Source organism: Mercenaria mercenaria, chromosome 8 (genome assembly GCF_021730395.1).
Source record: "Mercenaria mercenaria strain notata chromosome 8, MADL_Memer_1, whole genome shotgun sequence".
NCBI lineage: Eukaryota > Metazoa > Mollusca > Bivalvia > Venerida > Veneridae > Mercenaria > Mercenaria mercenaria.
The window spans coordinates 67,205,772-67,225,360 of record NC_069368.1 but is presented as its reverse complement, the minus strand read 5'-3'; the positions used below and the strand labels follow the sequence as shown (position 1 = coordinate 67,225,360).

The following is a 19,589-nucleotide window of genomic DNA, read 5'->3' as shown; positions in this document are numbered from 1 at the left end:
ACGGTTCAACAGTCCCATGTTAAACAAACATACGATAAAGCCCGAAACGCGTGAAAATGTTCCGAATGTAAATCGGATGAAGTAGGCGCTCTATGTACAGAGTTTGATTATGCGTCTTGAAATCTGGATTTACTTTGAGTTTTTTTTTTTTTTTACAACACACACTAAACGATTCAGGGGATAACAATGCTATTTGATTGAGATATGAAAACGTTCGTTAATAATCAAAAACTTAAAAATACAGTAAAAAGGATCATCAGATGTTGGAATATTTGAAAAGTCGCTAAAAGAAGCCGTTCCACGAAACCTAGAAATTGGTTTCAGCCATGACTGTCTGAATAGCTACCTCAGCAGTTTTTTTTAACGGTTAAGAAAAAAAAATGGAGAAGATTATGAATGGCAGCGGAGGGGCGGTCAGCATCCAAAACATGTCTGCTCTATAATTCAGTTTTCGTCGGATCTTCACCAAACTTGCTGACAATGTTTGTGGGTGGTTGGGGGGGGGGATTACAATCATCGGCCAGTGTTCGATAACCGTCCAAATGTTGTCGGCCCCCCACCGGCTTATTCTTTGTTTTTTTTTAGTTTCTTTTGAATTTCTTCCGAAAAACGGTTTTGGAATTTTAATTCCTTTTTCCCTGCTTTCTTTTTTTATGTCCGAACAGCTATTCATCCCCCTCATCCAGCCAAATTGCTGACAATGTTATGTTGGGCCAAAATAATTTACTTTCTGCCAATAATTAATGCCACCGCCCAAACTTCGACCAAATTGTGCAAATATGTAGGGAGGTTGCACCATGTACATTTTTTAATGATGATACGCAGAAACAACAACATTCAATGAATTAAGTATATTACTTATGAAGTGAAATAAATATAGAATAAAAGGTTATTTAAGATCTAACATTGTTCTGTATATATATTTATATATATTTGCACTCATACCATGCAGGGAAAACTAGAAAAGGCATGAATACAATATTCATTGAAACATTTTAATTTAAACTATTACTATAGTAAGATAAATAGATATAGAATAAAAAGGTTATTTAACATTGTACTGTACAATACGAGATATATTTGGACTCGTACCCAGCTGAGAAAACGATATTGAACTCGCCTAGCGGCTCGTCCAATATGGTTTTCTCTGCTTGGTACTCGTCCAAATATATCTCCGTATTGTACAGAACAATGTTAAATAACCTAATATTATTTCATTCTGCAATATAAACACAATCATTCTATGAAACTAATTTCTATGAATTGAAAATTATAGTAACCGTACACGTGAGTGTCCAAGTTTTTCATTATGGACGAAAGCCTCTGCATTTCCCAACCGTCATCATTAGTAAAATCTTTATCGGCTATCCCAATTAGAGGGAAAAATGCACTCCCGATGGGATTTTATTTTCTTTTCTTAAAGGTTGACTGAAAAATAAACGCCATAAATATCTTTTAGATTTAGCAGTACTTCCAATTAACAACTTTAATACGATCACACTGTACAGCGAAGTGTATTCTGTTAAAAGCAAACAGTAGGAGTAAAAGATGTATAATATCATCAGTGTCTAATAACGGCAGACAAAATGTACATTGAAATTGAATTTTGAAAATTGCGTTCAAACAGAATATTTTGTATGACTTACCAAGAAAATGCATTTTGCCCAGTGCCATTACATAATAAATTGAAAGTCTTTATTAGAAAATTGATTTTCTGTCCATGTTCATATCTTATCGTTCTGTCCATGTTTACAGATCATATATAGAGTGCACTTGAAAAACAATGATAGGGTGGTGTGGGCTGTCACACATGTAATATATTACTCAACGAAGGTCTGAAAATTGCAAAAAATTTTAATTTATTATAACAACCTTGTTTTATTTCTGATAAGGAAAATACCAAAGCGGAATAAAAAAAGTTAGAAGTAGTAACTTATTATTTATCAAAGCAAGGGTAGCTAATCACCAAATTTTGGTCTAAAATGGTCGCATTTGGCAATTTACATAAAGCAAATGTATTTTGAAGGTGTTCTATTAATTTCTTAACAAAGAAACCCCTAAAACCTATGGTGTTATAATCATAAATCTCCAACTTGAGAAGACTGCAAATCATATTGTACTTAGAGGAAAACACTTTTCTACTTGTGAGGGGCTGTTCTTGCAGAAATAAATGTTTTTTTAAAGATCTTTTATTACAGGTTTAACCCTGTCCTAAGACAGCTCCAGATTTAAAGTAGCATGGGAGGTTCCAGATCTTTAATGTATTACAAGAATGGAAAGAAAATTCTGGAAAACCAATAACAGACCAGACATAAAAAATAATTACCGCACCCTGTTTATCAGTACTATGGTAGAACATTCTAGAACACCATAAGATATAAACAACTCCTCAGGATGTCTCAAACATAGGTCAAAAACAATGAGTTAACAAAAGAGCCTTGGGGGCAAAGACATGCTCATTTACTGAAAAGAGATGGAATGTTTATGATAATGTGCAGTCGCCATGCTTGTGAGAATTACATAAGGCTAACAGTTACAGTGTTGAAAGAGATTAGCATAGTTGGATTTCAGTCTAAGTTACATTGTCGGTATTATTTCTAAATTCTTGATAATCAGGACATAAATTTATTTAAAGCCATAATCCACAAATGTTTAATGTCAAAACTGGTAATATTTTGTTGTTAAGAAATAATTGATACAACTTTTAATTTTACAACATAATGCAATTGAAACATATATAATGAATGAAAAAAGGCTTCAAAAATGTCATATTTAAAGTTATAACACATATACTAAATAACATTCACTTTTATAAATTGCAGAGCACTTTGTTCAAATCCTGCATAAGACATCTGGTATGTTATCTTTGTCCTTGATATCCTGAATATCCAAGATATACTCTTGGAATAAAAGACTCCATCTAAAATAAATCTCTAATTTTACTTTCATGAAAGTTAGAGGAGGATCATGGTCTCTAAAGACAACAATAGGGTTCAATGCCGCATTTAGATATAATTCAATGTGCTGAATTGCCAAAATAAGATACTCTTTTTCAAAAGTATAGAAATCCTGTAACTTCAATAACAGGTCAAACCCATTTGTCATCTTGAAAATCTCCAACAGCACCAGTTAACTATACTATCAACAATGTGATATTACATTATATGCAGAAAATTACCTGGGCCCCAATTCCATTTGAATTTATAATTCCATAAATGTTTTTTATATGTGGTAAACACATGAAACACTTTAAAATTTTTATAATTCACTACAAGAAAAATTGTGGGCTTTTATATGGTTAAAATAAATCAACTAACAACCTGTTTTAATAAACATTAACAACACCAACAAAAAAGATTTGCAAAATTCCTTTTTGATGTATTCTCAGTTAAATTTGCCTTACCGTAGCATATTTGAGACAAAACATTGTTTCAGTTCTCAATATTACAACAGTAGATGCCCTTACAAATTAACAGACTATAACTTGTCATGAAATAATCATCAGAATGAATTGTAAATAGCATAGTCAAATAATTTGATGTTTCATGGGGAACAAAAATGTCAATATCATTGAATATTTCACTTAAGCAAAAAATTTCCCTTTTTTTTTTCGATCCTAGGAACCCTTTAACGTGAAGCGATCGCCCTACCCCTATTTACATGGACTACCAACATTACGCGTGTAAAAATAATAATAATTCTAATTGGTCTACCCATAGCAATGTCTGTCATTTCCGGGGGGAAAACAATTTGTGTGAGTTTTTATTGCTGTTCGTTATTGGGGTAACTTTTTTTGACAAAATATTTTGTCTTATTTACATTTTAAAAGAATTTGGGGGATTCCAGAATTAATGTTTTGGGGGGTGCTGGACGGCAAAACGAATTTACGGTTTGGGGGGGCCACCGGGAAAATCAATTTTGGGTGGTGGGTCCATCAGAAAACAATCAGGGGGGGTGGGCCTCAAAAAACGTCTTTAAGGTGGTGGTTGATTGTGAAAATATTAAAAAATGGGTGGTCCCCCCCTCTTAATAACTTCGGTATTTTTTCCTTTCTTTTAAAGAAGTCGCTACTTTTCTGATCGCAATACACGGAATGCCATTTTTACATACTAATGTAAAAAATATTATCATTTTATTTTTGTTTATTAAATATTTCATTTTTCTGTTATTCCCCTTTTAATTAAAAGCAGGTATTTTAAACGCCGAAAGTTTGTCCCCCATTTTCCCCGACGTAAAAAATCTGTCACCCATTATGTACGAACCTCGCACTTGTGTAAATTCAAAAAAACCCCTGAAGACCGTTTTAAATTCCCTTTTTTTTTTTTCCCCCCTTTCATTCACACTCGTGTATTTGACAAGCACGTGACGTTTGTTATGCCACCATTAGGGGTTTCCATTTCGCCGTGAAAAGAAATAGAATGAAGCTAAAAGAAACCGAGGGAGCCGAAACGAAAAAATCGGAATTTTATAAAAAAAAAAAGCATGAAACTGTCGAAATTTTTCATGTTTCGCCAAAAATTTTAAACGGGCGTACAATTTCCACTTTTAAAAATTGTATGTTAAAAAATCAATGGGGACCATTTCATTATTCAATGCCGACGAAAATAAAAATCGCACATCCATATTTGCCCCAGGGATTTTAAATTTTTGGAAACAATACCGTCAGGGGAAACCCAATTTTTAAGAAAATATTAAGTCGCTAAAAAAACCAAAACATAATATTCCCCCAATGAATTCTCGTTTTTAATTTTGGAAAGTCACTAATGTCGCACACAAACATATTTTCTGCAGTAACCAAAAGTTTTTATTATGTTTTATGTGGCCTTACATGTAATTGAACTATTTTAAACGTCCATGCGCGGGTTTTTCTATTTTTCTGTCGAATTGTTTAGTTTTTTACATGCGTATCCCCTGAAAGTTAAAATATAAAATAGTGAACATCAATTTCTTTAAAAACTTGATATTTAGTTTAAAATGATCAAAGACAAAAGCCACGTGTACATTTTTATTTGCAAGTGAACTTACCTTCTAATAGTTTCCAATCATATTTTTCCCCCGATTAAAGCAAAAATGACAGACCTATCGAAATAAGTGCTTCTTGCAGTTTTTAAAAATTAATGACAAAGTCAGCATCGTAAAAAAAACTTTTTAAAACTTATTTTTCGTGGAAATAAAATAAAGTGACCCGCGTAGTATGCATATCTTTTCTTAAACCACCATTCTTAATTTTTCCATTTTAAAGTTAAACATTATGTGGACAAAAAACACACGATTTTTACTTTTGCGTTTAGGGCCTTTTTAAAAAAGGGAGCCCCCAGATTTTTCCCCTTTAAATTTGGTATATTTGAACATTAGTACGCGAGATTTTTTCTAATCTGTCTTAAAATGCAAAACAATAGAAGAGAGGGAAAAGAGAGAGAGAGAGGAGAATGTTCGGTTTGGGGAAACAAACCCCGGGGCCCCCGCGGCAATAAAATTTTTCCTGCGGTCCCCGACAATACAAACCCCTGAGAAATATGCGGTACGGTTTAAAAAAAAATTAAAGGGAGTTTACCTACAGTGTACCGATATTTTTAAAAGGGAAAAAAAAATCGCAAAGCAACTATTTTTAGATGTTTTTTTTAACAATTCCGTCGTATCTAAGTTTTAAAAAACCTTTAAAAATATAGCAAAAGTTTTTTTGATATCTAATTTTTTCTTTTTGTTGTCGTACATCTGGAGGTCAGTGCCTTTAAAACAAGTTTAAAAACAGTTCTGTGTGAAATCATTTTTCTAAAACCGGTTGACAAAATTTTTTTAATCAGTCCCAAAAAAATGACAACTTATCGGCGTCGGGGGATGATACGGTTTGTTTTTGACCGACAGATTTTTCCGAAACCAATTTCAGTAAAACGCAGATCGTAATACATTTCGTACATTTTTCGGAAAATTTTCCTAAATGTTTGGTTAACACACCCACTAGTGAAGTTAAGCGGGAAAAGTGAAAATAAAAAATGAATATCGTAAATATCGGTCCCTTTTTATAGAACCGGGAAAGACGTTTTTTTTTTTGTATTTTTGGGGGAAAACGCACGGGTTCAATGAAAGCTCCTTCGGTAATGACCGCGTGTTTTAGAAAATTAAGTATTAAAGTTATATTTTCGCGTCACCAGAAAATTTCGTGTTAAAAACTTTCTGTAATTGTAAACACAATGCTCTATAACCAAAAGACAAAGCATGCTTAAAAGCTTATATTTTTGTCGGTATGTAATTACGTCCGGACGGGGTTTACAATATTTTTCATCCTTCTTAATATTATTTTTATTGTTAAACTTTTAAAAAAAAGGGCGTTTACGTTTAAAAAACTAACAGGGATGTGAACGATTTTTCACCGGAAACAACATGATTTACGGATGAACTTAAAATCAGGTGGGTGGGTAAGACATTTTTTTGCTTCAATCCGTCCACCTGGAAACGATTTTATCAAATGTCAGCACAGCGCATTTTTGTACCAAACTTATACATCACCATTTTTTTGGTATTTAAGTAACCCCTTTTACTAAACAAATATTTTTTTGGGACATGACGTGAATGAATTTTCGCCTGAACAAAAGAAAAAGGGGGCGAAAAATTTAGGTTTTTTTTGCGAAACAGGGGTTTGGGTTGAAGCGATAAATATTCACAAAGTGGATGACCCGTCTTTGATGTTTTTGAGAAGCCAAGTTAGTCATTTGAAAGAAGATTAAATGATATTTTTAATATTTAAAAATTTGAAATTACAGGGCAAATAGTACGGGTTTGTGAACTTACCCCCTTTCCCGAATCTTTTTAGAAAAACAACAGAAGATTATTCCCGATTGCATCTTGTAAAAAATACCCAACCAGCACCAGTGTAACACATCTACTTTTAACGTAATGTTGTTTGTTTTTTGTTTTAATTATTGCCAAAGAACTGGTGACTCTTGGGCCCTTTTTTCTTTTAATGATTTTTTCTTTATAATTCCCAGATAAATTTGAATTTTCGTAAGCAAACATGTTAAAGGGTTAAAACATGAAACACATTTTTTACAATTTTTGTAATATCCAGCCAACAGAAGAAAACGCATTTTTTTTCTTTTATTTGGGGAAACTTGGAAAACAAGGGTTGATTCAACCCGATATTAAATTGATTTTACTTGCCTTGTGACAACATGACTAAGAAACTAAAACAAGATTTACAAAATTCACTTTTTGATGTATTGCTCAGTGAACTTTGCCTCACAGAGAAATCCTTGATCGTCTGCAGACGACTTTGCCAAGTCTCGTGGTATATGACGGGATCGTCAATGTAACAATCACATTTTCAAGTCCAAAAAAAATGTAATTTAAAACCCGTTGAAACGTTGCAGTTGAATTTCCATTTCAAATGATTTTGTATTGAAATAGACTTTCAGGGGTAACCATTGCTGAAACTTGTTTAGCATGATCTGTGAGGGCAACTTGCCAAAATCAGTTTTAACAGATCAAAGTTCTTAACAAATTTTTCATGTCCAACTTGACAGTCGTCAGCTCTATGTATTGGAACTAAGTCAGTTTCTGTTACGCTGTTAATTTTCTCGTAATATGTACACAAACTGTAAGTGTTGTCAGAATTTGGAACAAGAGTACATGGAAAACACCAGAAACAGTTTATTGTAATGTAATGACACAGCCTTATGATCAATAAGACTGAAATTTTTAAACCTGATATGAAAATTTGTGAGTTATTTAATGACGTAAAATTTACTATTATTTTAATTTTCAAAGTCATTTTACAGGCCATTTGAATTCACATAAATATGCAAAAAAAACTTCAGAATTCAAAACGAATTGGACCATTATGTGATAGTTTTATATTTATGTCAATATCATCTATTGCTAAAATTAAAAACAAATGTTTTTTATGCAAATCATGCAAGAACAGAATTATACTTTATATAACAGAATTGAAAATTCTGAATCAAATAGAAAAACACTGTAGTATAATAAAGAGTGAAGATATACATGCAATATCAAGAAATAACTTTCGAATTTATATATTTAGTGATGATCTGATTGAAAATACATGGACAAATAATAAATATTTAGATTTTTTTCGATTGCCTCCGGGTTAAAATATTATTTTGACGTGTAAATTGTTTTTATTGGTTGAAATTGTTAGAAGAACTAAAAAACTTTGACAGCAGTACAATCGTTAGCACTTTTACAAACGTAAAAAATACACCACGCGGCATACAATACTATCAGGCGGAGAGCGCATTTCTACGTCCCTGGACATACATGACTATGATCACTTGACGCGTAATTACAATATGCGATACTCAATAAGAATTGCAACAAATGCAAAAATGCGATCTGCGTACGTAATGAGTTAAAATCTTCAGTTAACATTAGCTGCCTCAGCTTTTCATAACAAGTTCCTATCTTCTTTGGGGTACACAACCTATCAAATAACTGCTCTTTAACACGGGCGAAGTGGTTTAATACATGTAAGCTTGAGAACATATCGCCATATGGTCATCCAGTTTTATAATATAGATGCCCATACTCAGTAGATGACCACTGTAGTGTTTTGACAGATAGGTCAAAGTTCAAATTCAGGATTCCAAAAAAGTTATTTCCCTTAGTCAGGGCCGTTTCTTTGACAATAATGATACCGGTTTCAGCATTTCTGAATAGTCGCGTATGCTTACATTGATACTTTAATCAAATTCTTCCAACATGAATCATTTATCATTTTGTTTTTCCAATTCTTTAAGTATAGACACCACCCCCTCCCAGTTACTCCCATGCATCCTTTTACAGCAGCACATATGCAAACAATAAAATTTCCCATAAACAAAAGTCCTTGCCAAGTTTTATGATTATATTTGGTCAATACATGCATTTTGTTAAAACATCACAGGTTCTTTGTCATCATTTTAGCGGGGGCCAAAGGTTCACGGCAGTGTTTGATTTACCAGGCGTTGTTAAGCGTATCGCCATTTTTGATCTCTTAGTTTGCCAATAATTACTTGATTTGCTCAGTTGTAGGGAGAATAACTTGGCAATATTCCCGCGCCACAATGCACAGACATACATTAAACATAACCCGTCTGGATATTATTTTACACCCATCAAAATGATATACACAACAACTTACCTAGGATCAAAGGTGTGAACTTCACAGTTGTAGTTCTTTATTACGTCTACTTCGAAATCAAATACAAACCTTGAACTGAAAATGAATGAAATGCAATGTACTACGTACACTATGCGAAACAGATCGCCTCAATAATAAGCTGATCATAAAGTATTGACCTTTGTAGCATAACATGATAAATAAGAGTTCACAATGGTTAACAATTATTACCCTTTATATTATTTCCTTTTTGTGGAAAGGGGTACAGAGTGCTCCAAGGATGTGTCTTTGTACCGAATTTATTTTTTTTCTTCAGTCATCATTTTGGTTAGTTGTGCCTGTTGTTTAATATGTTTGTGGTACACACATATCTTTTTTCTCTAAATTGAACATATGGAGAATTCGGTCTCTTTTTTACTATTTCTGTTTTAGGTCATTTAGCTTACCTTGTATAACTATCGTTTCTTTTATTTCAATGCTTACACGGATTATAGTGATATATTTTATATTCACCATTCTTATATCTAAATAATTATAAACTTACCCAAACGAATAAACAATGCATGGGACTCCAGGCTTATATTTTTGATCTTCACATACGACATATCCAGACTCGCCTTCTGAACCACATAATTTTTGTTTATCGCATAAACCCTCCTTTTTATTCACATAGCTGGAGAAGAAACAAGTAGATTCATACAAACACGATATGCACTATGACGATCTAAAGAAAATATTGTTTGGTAACTTGTCTTAAGAGACATAAGGGATGCTAAAAGTAATAGGCGTTCTAAATAACGTAAGTAAGCCCTTAATATTGGGGCTTTAATAAAACCCATACTTCAGTGAAACACTAATTATGTTAGATATGAGCAGTTATCAGCATGGAGTTTAACAATCTGAAAACAGTTGTCATAGAAAGTAGGCATCTCTTTCCATAAACGCATAGCAGTATTTGTGCGAATGTTTATTATCAAAATATACAAAGGAATTCATAGTCATATTTATATATGAAAATCAACAAGGACGAAACTGACGCAAAATAGAAAACAGTAGTTCACCGCCGGGGAACACATTACACTGGAGTTTAAACTGGTGAAATATGCGTCAATTCATTTTTACAGAAGACGTTTTAAAACGCAGAATCGACAGCAAGTACACAAATTTTTAAGGAAGCATGCGTGAAGTAATTGTTTATGCATTGAACATTTCTCCGTTCAAATGTTGGCAAAAAATCTACGTTCGCTAACTCAGACATTTCCATCAGTAAAAAGTCGTGGTAATATCAGAATCGTAATGCTGAAAAAAGCAAATATACAGATACAAAATATTAGTGAAGTCTCATTGTTACTATTGTGATATATTTACTTGAAATATTCATTGAGTAAATTTTCATCAACAAAACTGGTACTATCAGGCAACGTTAAACATCCTTTGATCGCCTAAAATGATTGAAAGTTAAGCAGACGGGATATACATGTAAGAAAAAAAAACATATTTCATTTGCTAGCACAAATAACATATTCCTTATTGATATTGTCGATCAGTCACATAGGATATACTGAGAATGTCTGCATCTTAAGAAAACACAACATGACATAAACACAGACGAGAGTTATCGGGCTACAATAAGGAATATACAGGGTATTTACTGCATTTTATGCACAGTATTAAGTACGTTTGCGCTTATCACACAAATAAGCAGGAATGAAATATTGATAGAAATTCTAGTAAGACTTTAGTAAAACCACAGAAAATGTCATAAATGTTTAAATTAAAAAAGAACAAAAAACTGTCCTTTAGTATTGTGTGTTTCACACGTGTATTATCTTTAATTTGGTGACCGGGTCAACCAAGTAATAAAAATCAAACGTCACGATCCATGCAACAAGAACGAGGAGGATTTCGCAATTTTAGAATACCGTTTGTTACAATTTATGGTAGAATCGCAATACGACAGTGTTTCTACTTTATCTGATTGTAGAGCGACTTGGTGTTTTTGTTGAGATTGAAAAGCATGGACCGTTGCAGATAAAACAAGAATTTTAATGTTTCATCTGTTAAAGATAATTCAAATTCTTATAATTTTGACCGATTGACCTTACACGATTTTGTATGTAAAACACTTGAACGCACGATAAGTTCTAGATCAATAAATTAATTAGAGTGTTCCTAAGCATTTTAATTTGACATAATATGTGTGTATTCAAACACCGCACTTTCAATGATATAGCACGAAATAAAAAAAATGTCTAACGGAATAGGACACCACCAAAATTTTCAGGGGGCAGGGTATGGTAATGAAAGCTCTAATGTACAATTTATAGTTACGAGGGAAGTCTCAGAATTACGTTTGATCACTCGTTATGGAACTGCTTGTTGTACGAAATACATATAGGCACCGGAGGCGGGTAGGTAATTTTGACGGAACAACGTCAGCAAAATTTACTCGACCGCAATGTTTAACGTTGCTTTCCAAATTGCCTTGATATAATATCTCACTGAAATAGATCGCCGTAGGCACGCAACATGATACCCAATCACATTATATAGAGACTTACTGTAAGCCCTATTTACACAAGGGAAACAACCGGTTTGTTGAGTGAACACCGTTTGTTCATCATAATCCTGTCCATTTTATATCAGTGCAATGGAACAGTAACCTATCTATGTTAAATGCTATGCATGATAAGACAGTCATGCATCTAACAGTCCTGAAATTGATTTCTTTGTTTTTCTCATATTTCTAGACATTTGTCCATACTTTGACGCATATATATGGGTAGTAGAGATTGTTCTCTGTCCAGCATTAACCTTTTCAACATATTTTACCTCGTGAACTTCTGTGGGTTTTGACTTTTCACAAAAATCGTCTGTTTGTCGACAAATTTCACCACAGAAAATGTCTCACTTTCCCAGGGCATTAACTTATTTGATCTTTACACAGTTATCTATTCAGATTGCTAATCCTTGTGACAATTATGCATGTTTTTATCCTGCCTAGAGGTAAAAGGTGCAGAGTTTGCATGAGGTACTAGGTCAATAGCTACCTAATCTAAGTCTTAGCCGAGTTGTCTCCATGTTTTCCAAATATTTTACCCGGGATCAGTTTGGTCAGCTTAATTAACATTTTTCAGAAAATGTTATTTTAGTTATTTTTCAGTCTATGTACTTTGATGCAGTCAACTACACCTATATCTAAAATAGATAGTTCCTACTTGAAGTTTGTATTTTTAGCTCCACTGCCTACATTATATTGACACCAGACTTACAAGTCTTAGAACTATACCCTTAATGTTGTACGTCAAATGAGGAAGTTACAAGTACATTATTTTCACCCGTTTGCACGACGCTGCTAGGCATTATCCCACAACCTAAATTGGTGAACGGTCCCTAAACTATTGGGCAGATGCGTTCATGATTTACCTAGCCCCGCATATAAACAATGTTTAGGTTCAAGCAAAGTTCCAATATCGCCTTCAATGTTCCTGTTATCTTTGCTATAAACACTATTTCTAGATAGCTATCTGCTCACATAAACTAATATTGACCTGAGGAATTATACTCTTTCTTATATTATAAAAATCCATGAATGGATAAGTAGAACTTCAGCCGAATTTAGCCTCTATCTAATGATAATAATATGTGTGCCGTATTGCTTTTAACATAATTCATATACTTTCGATACAACTGTGTTAATAATGTGACGGATCGCTGTTTATAAAAAACTACAAGTTCATTTTATGCAATGCGAAAGAACAGCGCGTACATGACATCGGGTTTAGTAAATAAAATGGGTAAACCAAAATATAAAATTGTCTTACTGTTAATAACTACAGTGTAATAGCACCAGAAAATGCAAATAATCCAATAAAATAAATGTCATTTATATGTTTTTTACAAAGAAAAATAATTTATGAAATCACCAGAGCGTGAATTCTAGTTTGAAAAAAAAAAACAGATACGCCTTTTTGTAGAGGTAAATCTCTATGCTAACTTTATATCTAGCGAGTTACAAAGCAAATTAACGAATCATTATCAAAGTAACACAAACTTGATGTCTTAGGCAATCGTTTTTACATTTGCATAAATATCACCAATGTTTTCCGATTTCGTGGAAGCACACAATATTATTTTCTGTATATTGTTCTGGCAACTTGTCGTTTCTGTACATGTTAAGAAGCAATATATTTTTAATATACATATTTTTTAAATCCTGGAAAATTAGAGTATATGGTGCTTTTTCATTTATACACTATTTCTGTAAATATTTTTAAAAAGTTTATATAAAATTTATTAGACTGAAATCAATATATTGTGATCCTGCATTTTTTGCGACATGAAAACAGTGGATTTAATTGGTAAATTATGTACATGTAGGACTTTATGATACCGAGTATATTCGAATGTATATCGTGTTAAATTCTGCATTGCGGATTTCTTCTGCCTAAGATACATCAAAACAAAACATATGTTTCGTTTTAATCTTCAGTCAGACATACTTTGTCAGGTAGATGAATCAAACAGTGTTGGCCACATTCCACATGCGAATAAACGAGCGCAGTTTAATCTATCAAATGATGACCAAGAGTCTATTCGTATGATTAAAATCACAAGATCTGACAACATTGTTTGTACTTCTATATATACGAGGTGTGTAGCAAAACAAGGTACATGTACACTGACATATCATGAACTAATGGCCCATAACATTTAGTCCAATGTGCATGACTCTGTCTGATATAACCACCGAAATGCATCATATATAAGCTACTTTTTATTGGTTAACTCAGCTTTCATTATTATATCGTACAGACTGGCGAATAAATAGTTACGACCATTTTTATATAATAATGAACATTTTAACTGGCTACATTTTAAAGGAAAACAGACAGCAAATAAGCCGTCGATTGACAATATATATTTATCATAAGGACACACACACGCACGCACGCACACAGAAAGAGAGAGAGAGAGAGAGAGAGAGAGAGAGAGAGAGAGAGAGAGAGAGAGATTTCTAAAATCAAAGACAAATTACCTCGCATTGACAAGTCGGTTTCCTTTCAGAATTCAATATCCGTGATTTTTTAATTCTTAGTTTCATCATATCTTCTTGTGAACTTTCCTGCTGTAAGACCGACGAGTATAACATGTAAAGAAGAAATAAAGCCAATATTGAAAAAGCTGCAGTCCATGAAAATCGTTGAAGGTAACTCATTTTTATTAAATATCTTTGTATTTGATATGAAGAAAACTTAAATTTTAAATTTGAGGTGTCTGAAATTTACGCCTGTTCCATACCGTTTGAATATGAATACTCGCAGTTATGTTCCATTGGATACACATAAAACTGACTTGTGACGGTGGGAATCTACAACCAATTATAATGAATTGACATTCTATTGCGCAGTGCGATATATAAGATAAAATCAATAATGCCGAGTCAATTTCCTACAAAATGTCGAAACGTACAGACACCTTTTCTCAATTTAAATCTAAAATAAAATGTTTTCCTCAGAAATAACAATAAGACAAATTATATGTAAATATCATAATAGAAAAATGAGTTGTAAATAAAAACTAAATTGAAAAAAAAAATCCTGCACTTGTTATATGAGAAAGCAGTTGGGTTGAAAAAGTATTATCTGGAACAAGTGGAAACCTACCAGTCGCCCTGACAAAAATGTATGTCTTGAAGTCTTGGTTTAATTATTCCTTTTCTTTGAACAGACGTGAATATTTACGGAAGATACAAGAAACAAAAAAAGAGACATGTGCAAATGTGTTCATGCGGCGGTTAAAGGCTCCTAAAATTTGATGTTCATATACTTCCTTACAATAGCAACAATGACAAATATGTTTGTGCACCTGAGCCCAATAGAAATATCTACACATATGTGTTTATTTTGATACCTACCAAAATGATGACAAAGTATCTGCCATTTTTTACCAAAAAGTATGTATTTACCAAAACTATTCATAAAGATCTGCAATTGTTTCATCATTTATCATTCATCAGCAATTATTTATGAACAATTTTATGTTTGCATTATTTACTGTTGTGAAAGAAACCATTAGCATAACTTGCGGGTATACTTAAATAAACGGGAAAACAAAACAATAACTGATTATTGTTTCTAATATTAGATTACAATGTCAAGGTATACTAATCTGGCAATTCCAGCTTGCATAAACCGGTAACAGAAATGTCATAGAGCATTTTAGTTCTTTTTTCATGTCTAAGTATCAAATGGCCGCCAATTTTCATTTTCCACGCCTACTTTATGCTGCAAAAAAATGAAGTACTTCTGTATATGCTATATTAAAAAAACTGTTCACGAATGTACAATACTTTAAGTTCTCATTCATGCGTTTCTTTTACCACGGTAAATCTGGTTACTTTTCCCATGGATAACAGTTCCCATAATTTGGCAATGGGAAGTAGTTCCTACGTCTGTCATTTCCAATGGAAAATACATCCGACGGGAAGGAAGTTCGATGGGAATATTTTATATAAAATAGTCATGTTGATGATTTCCTGAAGGAAAATACTTTATAAGAAATTGAATATTCTTTACTAAATGACAAAATAATTCTGCAATTTCGACGTATGATTCGCATGAAGATAATCGGCGGGTTAAGTACGAACTTCCCGAACTATACATTTTCGGAAGCTGCATTTAGTGTGATAATAAAAATTTTATAACATCATGAAATTCTGGCCCTGTAAAAACATATTTTGTCGTTAATAATAGGTCTTATCTGTCATTTTTAACCCATTTCGCATTATTGGTATGCTTAAGAAGTATCGACCGATCTGCCATAAACGACCTTAGCAAATTCATTATGTTTTGTTGGATATAAAAATAAAGACACTAAATATACTGGAAGTCACCGATACAGCGTATTTACTATTATTATTATTTATTACTAGGAAGTGCGTAAAATATTGATATAATAACTTTGTAATAAACTCTTGCTACTTAACGTAGTTAAAATTATATATGACAGACGGTATATCACATGATATGAGCTATATCTGGCAGTCAAATATTTATCGTTGTCTGATACTCCTGTTGTGATGGTGGTACTCCTGCTGTGCTGGTGGAAACCTCATACACTAGTGGTTTCTAGGAACCGGTTTTCTTAATTTACCTGGTAAATGTGTTGAAGACTATTTATTGTCCAGTGCTGAAACATGGACCTGTTGTGCTGCTGCTGCTCTTCTTGAATTAATAATGGTATGCAGATTTCACACATTTGCGCTCAGTAATCAGAGACTAGCAAGTTTTTTTTCAACTATGGTTAATATTATACCTCAGATATTCAAAAGCCCTTTTGTGTGTATAATTTATCATATTGGATTTTATGCTGCATTTTGTGCATAATAAACCTGCTTATTTTTCATGGACCCTGTTCCAGATTGGAGGTAACGACGAAAACAATCTCTTAGTATTTCAACCTTGGTCAGCCATGGGACAACAAGACTTTCGCAGAATTTATCCCATCCGCCTATCCCAATATTTGCAAATGTTGTATATAAACTTTATCAGAAATCTTTGATGCTTCTGTTCATCTGGTTGTCAGGCTCCTGCATGGTAGATCTGTTTAAGGGAACAGGACAATAGCAGAATGTTGTTTTCCTACATTCAACACACAAGGCTATGAGATGACTGATCGATAATTCCGTTATGTAATAAAATCTATAAGGATTCTTTTGAAGCATATATAATAACAAGGATTCTGTGAGGTTATTGAGGATATGAACTACCAAAAAAATTAAAGAAAAGACCTACATTGACAAACGTTTTAGTGCTAGTGCTTTTAGTAAATGTGGTTAAAGTCTTCTTTTAACAAAACTAAGAATGTCAATTTTTGTAGAATAGTGTTTACATATGAATTCATTATATTTGATTTTAAACAAAATGGTATTCCAACATGGTTGGGTGTGCTTTCTAAGTTATTATTTTGTGTCCTTAACCGACGTTGTATGTTGACCTTAATTTGTGTCATTCAGTGACCTAATAGGTTGACCGCATTCCCAAGTTGTAGGATTTTGTAGTTCGGAGACTCAACTTGATATCAATTTTCAGTTATTTTGATAAATGTATGGTCTGTTAAAAAGTATTTGCTCTAAGTATTCTTAGATTTTCAGGTAATTTCATTTACGTACTATTTATTACTGGTATTTTTTCGTCATCAAGTTACCAGTTTGACAACAAAAAGTTATTAATTTCTCAACGAATTTGACAAATCAGCAGTTCAAGAAATAGCTCATTTTGTCGTAATGTATGCCCGCTGGCGTGGTCTTGTTGGTTTCTGCATTTTACGACTGAACGCGTTTTGTATTAAAATTGGTTATCAATGTCTTCGCGAGTTTACCGTCTGATAGACAATCGTTGGGAGTCCCGATGAGCAGGAATTTAACCATCAGTGCGATATCCCTATGCATTTAGGTCTTGCGCAAGATTTTTAAAAGGTGTAACAGGGAGTAGGGTGTTTGTGTGTGTGTGTGTGTGTGCGTGTGGGGGCTGGTGGGGGTGTAATGAAGTGGGGGTTGCAATGCGGTGTTGGTGACAGGATAGAAAAGGCAACTAAATGAACTTATCTTTGTGGGGTGGGGTGTTAATGGGTGGGGGCTGTAATGTAGATAGTTGCCTATACACCACCTGCCTATATTCCATGTCACAAGTCAATACCTTGAATATGTTTAAGTTATTCTCTGGACACATCACAATCTTTTTATGTCTGACAAGCATGCAGTTCTTCTATTACTGAACTATTTTTTCAGCAAACTATTTCAAAACTTAGTAAGACCTGATAATTAGTATCAGGATATTACACTTTTTCAGGGATTTTGGGGTATACTCCAGGCACATGTCATAATATTTTAATTAAATTCTTGTGCCGCTATAACAATTTATCAAAATACATGAGTTTATTCATTTATTTTTCTATCGTAGATAATCAAATTAAAATGATAATTATGCGGGATGTAAATTTAACACGAGTAGTATAAGAAATACCGCACCCAAGCCACTTTGACCTCATTTAACCTTTAGTCTTCAGTTCAAACCAACCAATGCCGACCGATTTCAGCAATTAAAAAAAAAACAGATTTTCATAGTACTTTATGAAAACCTTTAGTAAATTATGATTAAACGCTTCTGCCAAATTTTTGCCAAAATCCTGCCACGAAGGCAGCAAAGTGGCAGTCGCTGCCAACTTGGCAAACTTTTGGCAAACTTTTGGCAGATTATTTTTATTGATAAAATATAAAGGTATTTAAACTTATACTGAAAAGTAATTTATAATTATTTGTTCATTTTGTTTTACATTATTAATTTTTAGCATTTTATATAGTAAATCATACAATGGTACTTTATCTTGTAACATTTTAATGAAAAATAAACAATTGTAACCGCATAATACACTTGTTTTGTCTTGATATTGTATATTATTACATTTTATATCCGGGATGTAATTAATTACTTCTTTTGGTGGTTGAAGTCCAAATGGGTCAAAGTACAAAGTATTAAAGTAACAAACCCAATTTGTTCTAGGCCCAACAGAGTCGTCAAAATTTATAATTCCACATTCTTTATTTAATTTTGTTTTTGGTAAATTATTTCTACTAAATACACCCCTAAAGTTTTTAATTTTCAATTGTTTAACCCATTATTCAATTTCAAAGTTAGAAATATGTTTGTTTATAAATTTTATTTTTTTTTAAACTATAGGAATTCGTCTGTAAGGTCTCCGTTGAGAATCAATCTGTATACATTTACCGCTTAACAAAGATGTAATCAAAGGTATTCCAAGACTAGCAGCGAACATGCCTAAAAACCCACCGTCTTGTTTTTGTTTTTGTGTTAATTTAATCACTCCAGATCCTACTAGTTGTTTTCTTTGATTAGGTGTAAGATATGGTGATATCATATTTCTCTTATCATTAGCTACCGAAATCATGCCATTTCCAAATAACTTACTGACACCAGTACTGGCAAGACCAGAAAGGGCCCCAACGCCTAACGGTCCTAATATTTTTGGAGCTATTTTTGCAGCTATTGGAAGCACTGCTCGACCTAACAGACCAACCAAAGCTCCTAAAAATCCTCCATTTTGACCTTGACTAGACATCTGTCTTTTTTGAAATTGTAATTTCTAATCCCTTTTTGTTTTTAATAGATTTTTCAATTTGATTAATTTGTGTTTTTGTTAAAAGCAAAGGAAAGTTTCCACGTAATTGTTCATTTTTGTAATCTAAAAGTATGTGGAATTTTGTCATTGTAGTTTTTCTTTTGCCCATGTGTTAAATATACTTTATATTCAATATAATTTGATACCATTATATATTAAAGGGCTTGGTTCACTAATGTATGAAAATGGCACCGAATTAAGCCATATTATACAATACTTATTCTATATCGATACATATGCTGCCCGTAACAAGTAAGAACCGTGCTTCAAT

General features: G+C 32.9%; 1 protein-coding gene across 1 annotated transcript; it reads right to left on the bottom strand.

Moving 5' to 3' along the window:
* Nucleotides 1–1,285: 1,285 nt before the first annotated feature.
* LOC128558901 (uncharacterized) lies at nt 1,286–19,258 on the bottom strand. Its single transcript, XM_053549179.1, has 7 exons — nt 19,079–19,258; nt 14,420–14,569; nt 14,157–14,246; nt 10,487–10,560; nt 9,663–9,791; nt 9,140–9,214; nt 1,286–1,428 (listed from the first exon to the last, which is right to left on the bottom strand). The coding sequence occupies exons 1-7, from the start codon at nt 19,256–19,258 to the stop codon at nt 1,374–1,376; spliced, it is 753 nt and encodes a 250-aa protein (XP_053405154.1). The 3' UTR covers nt 1,286–1,373.
* Nucleotides 19,259–19,589: the final 331 nt, after the last annotated feature.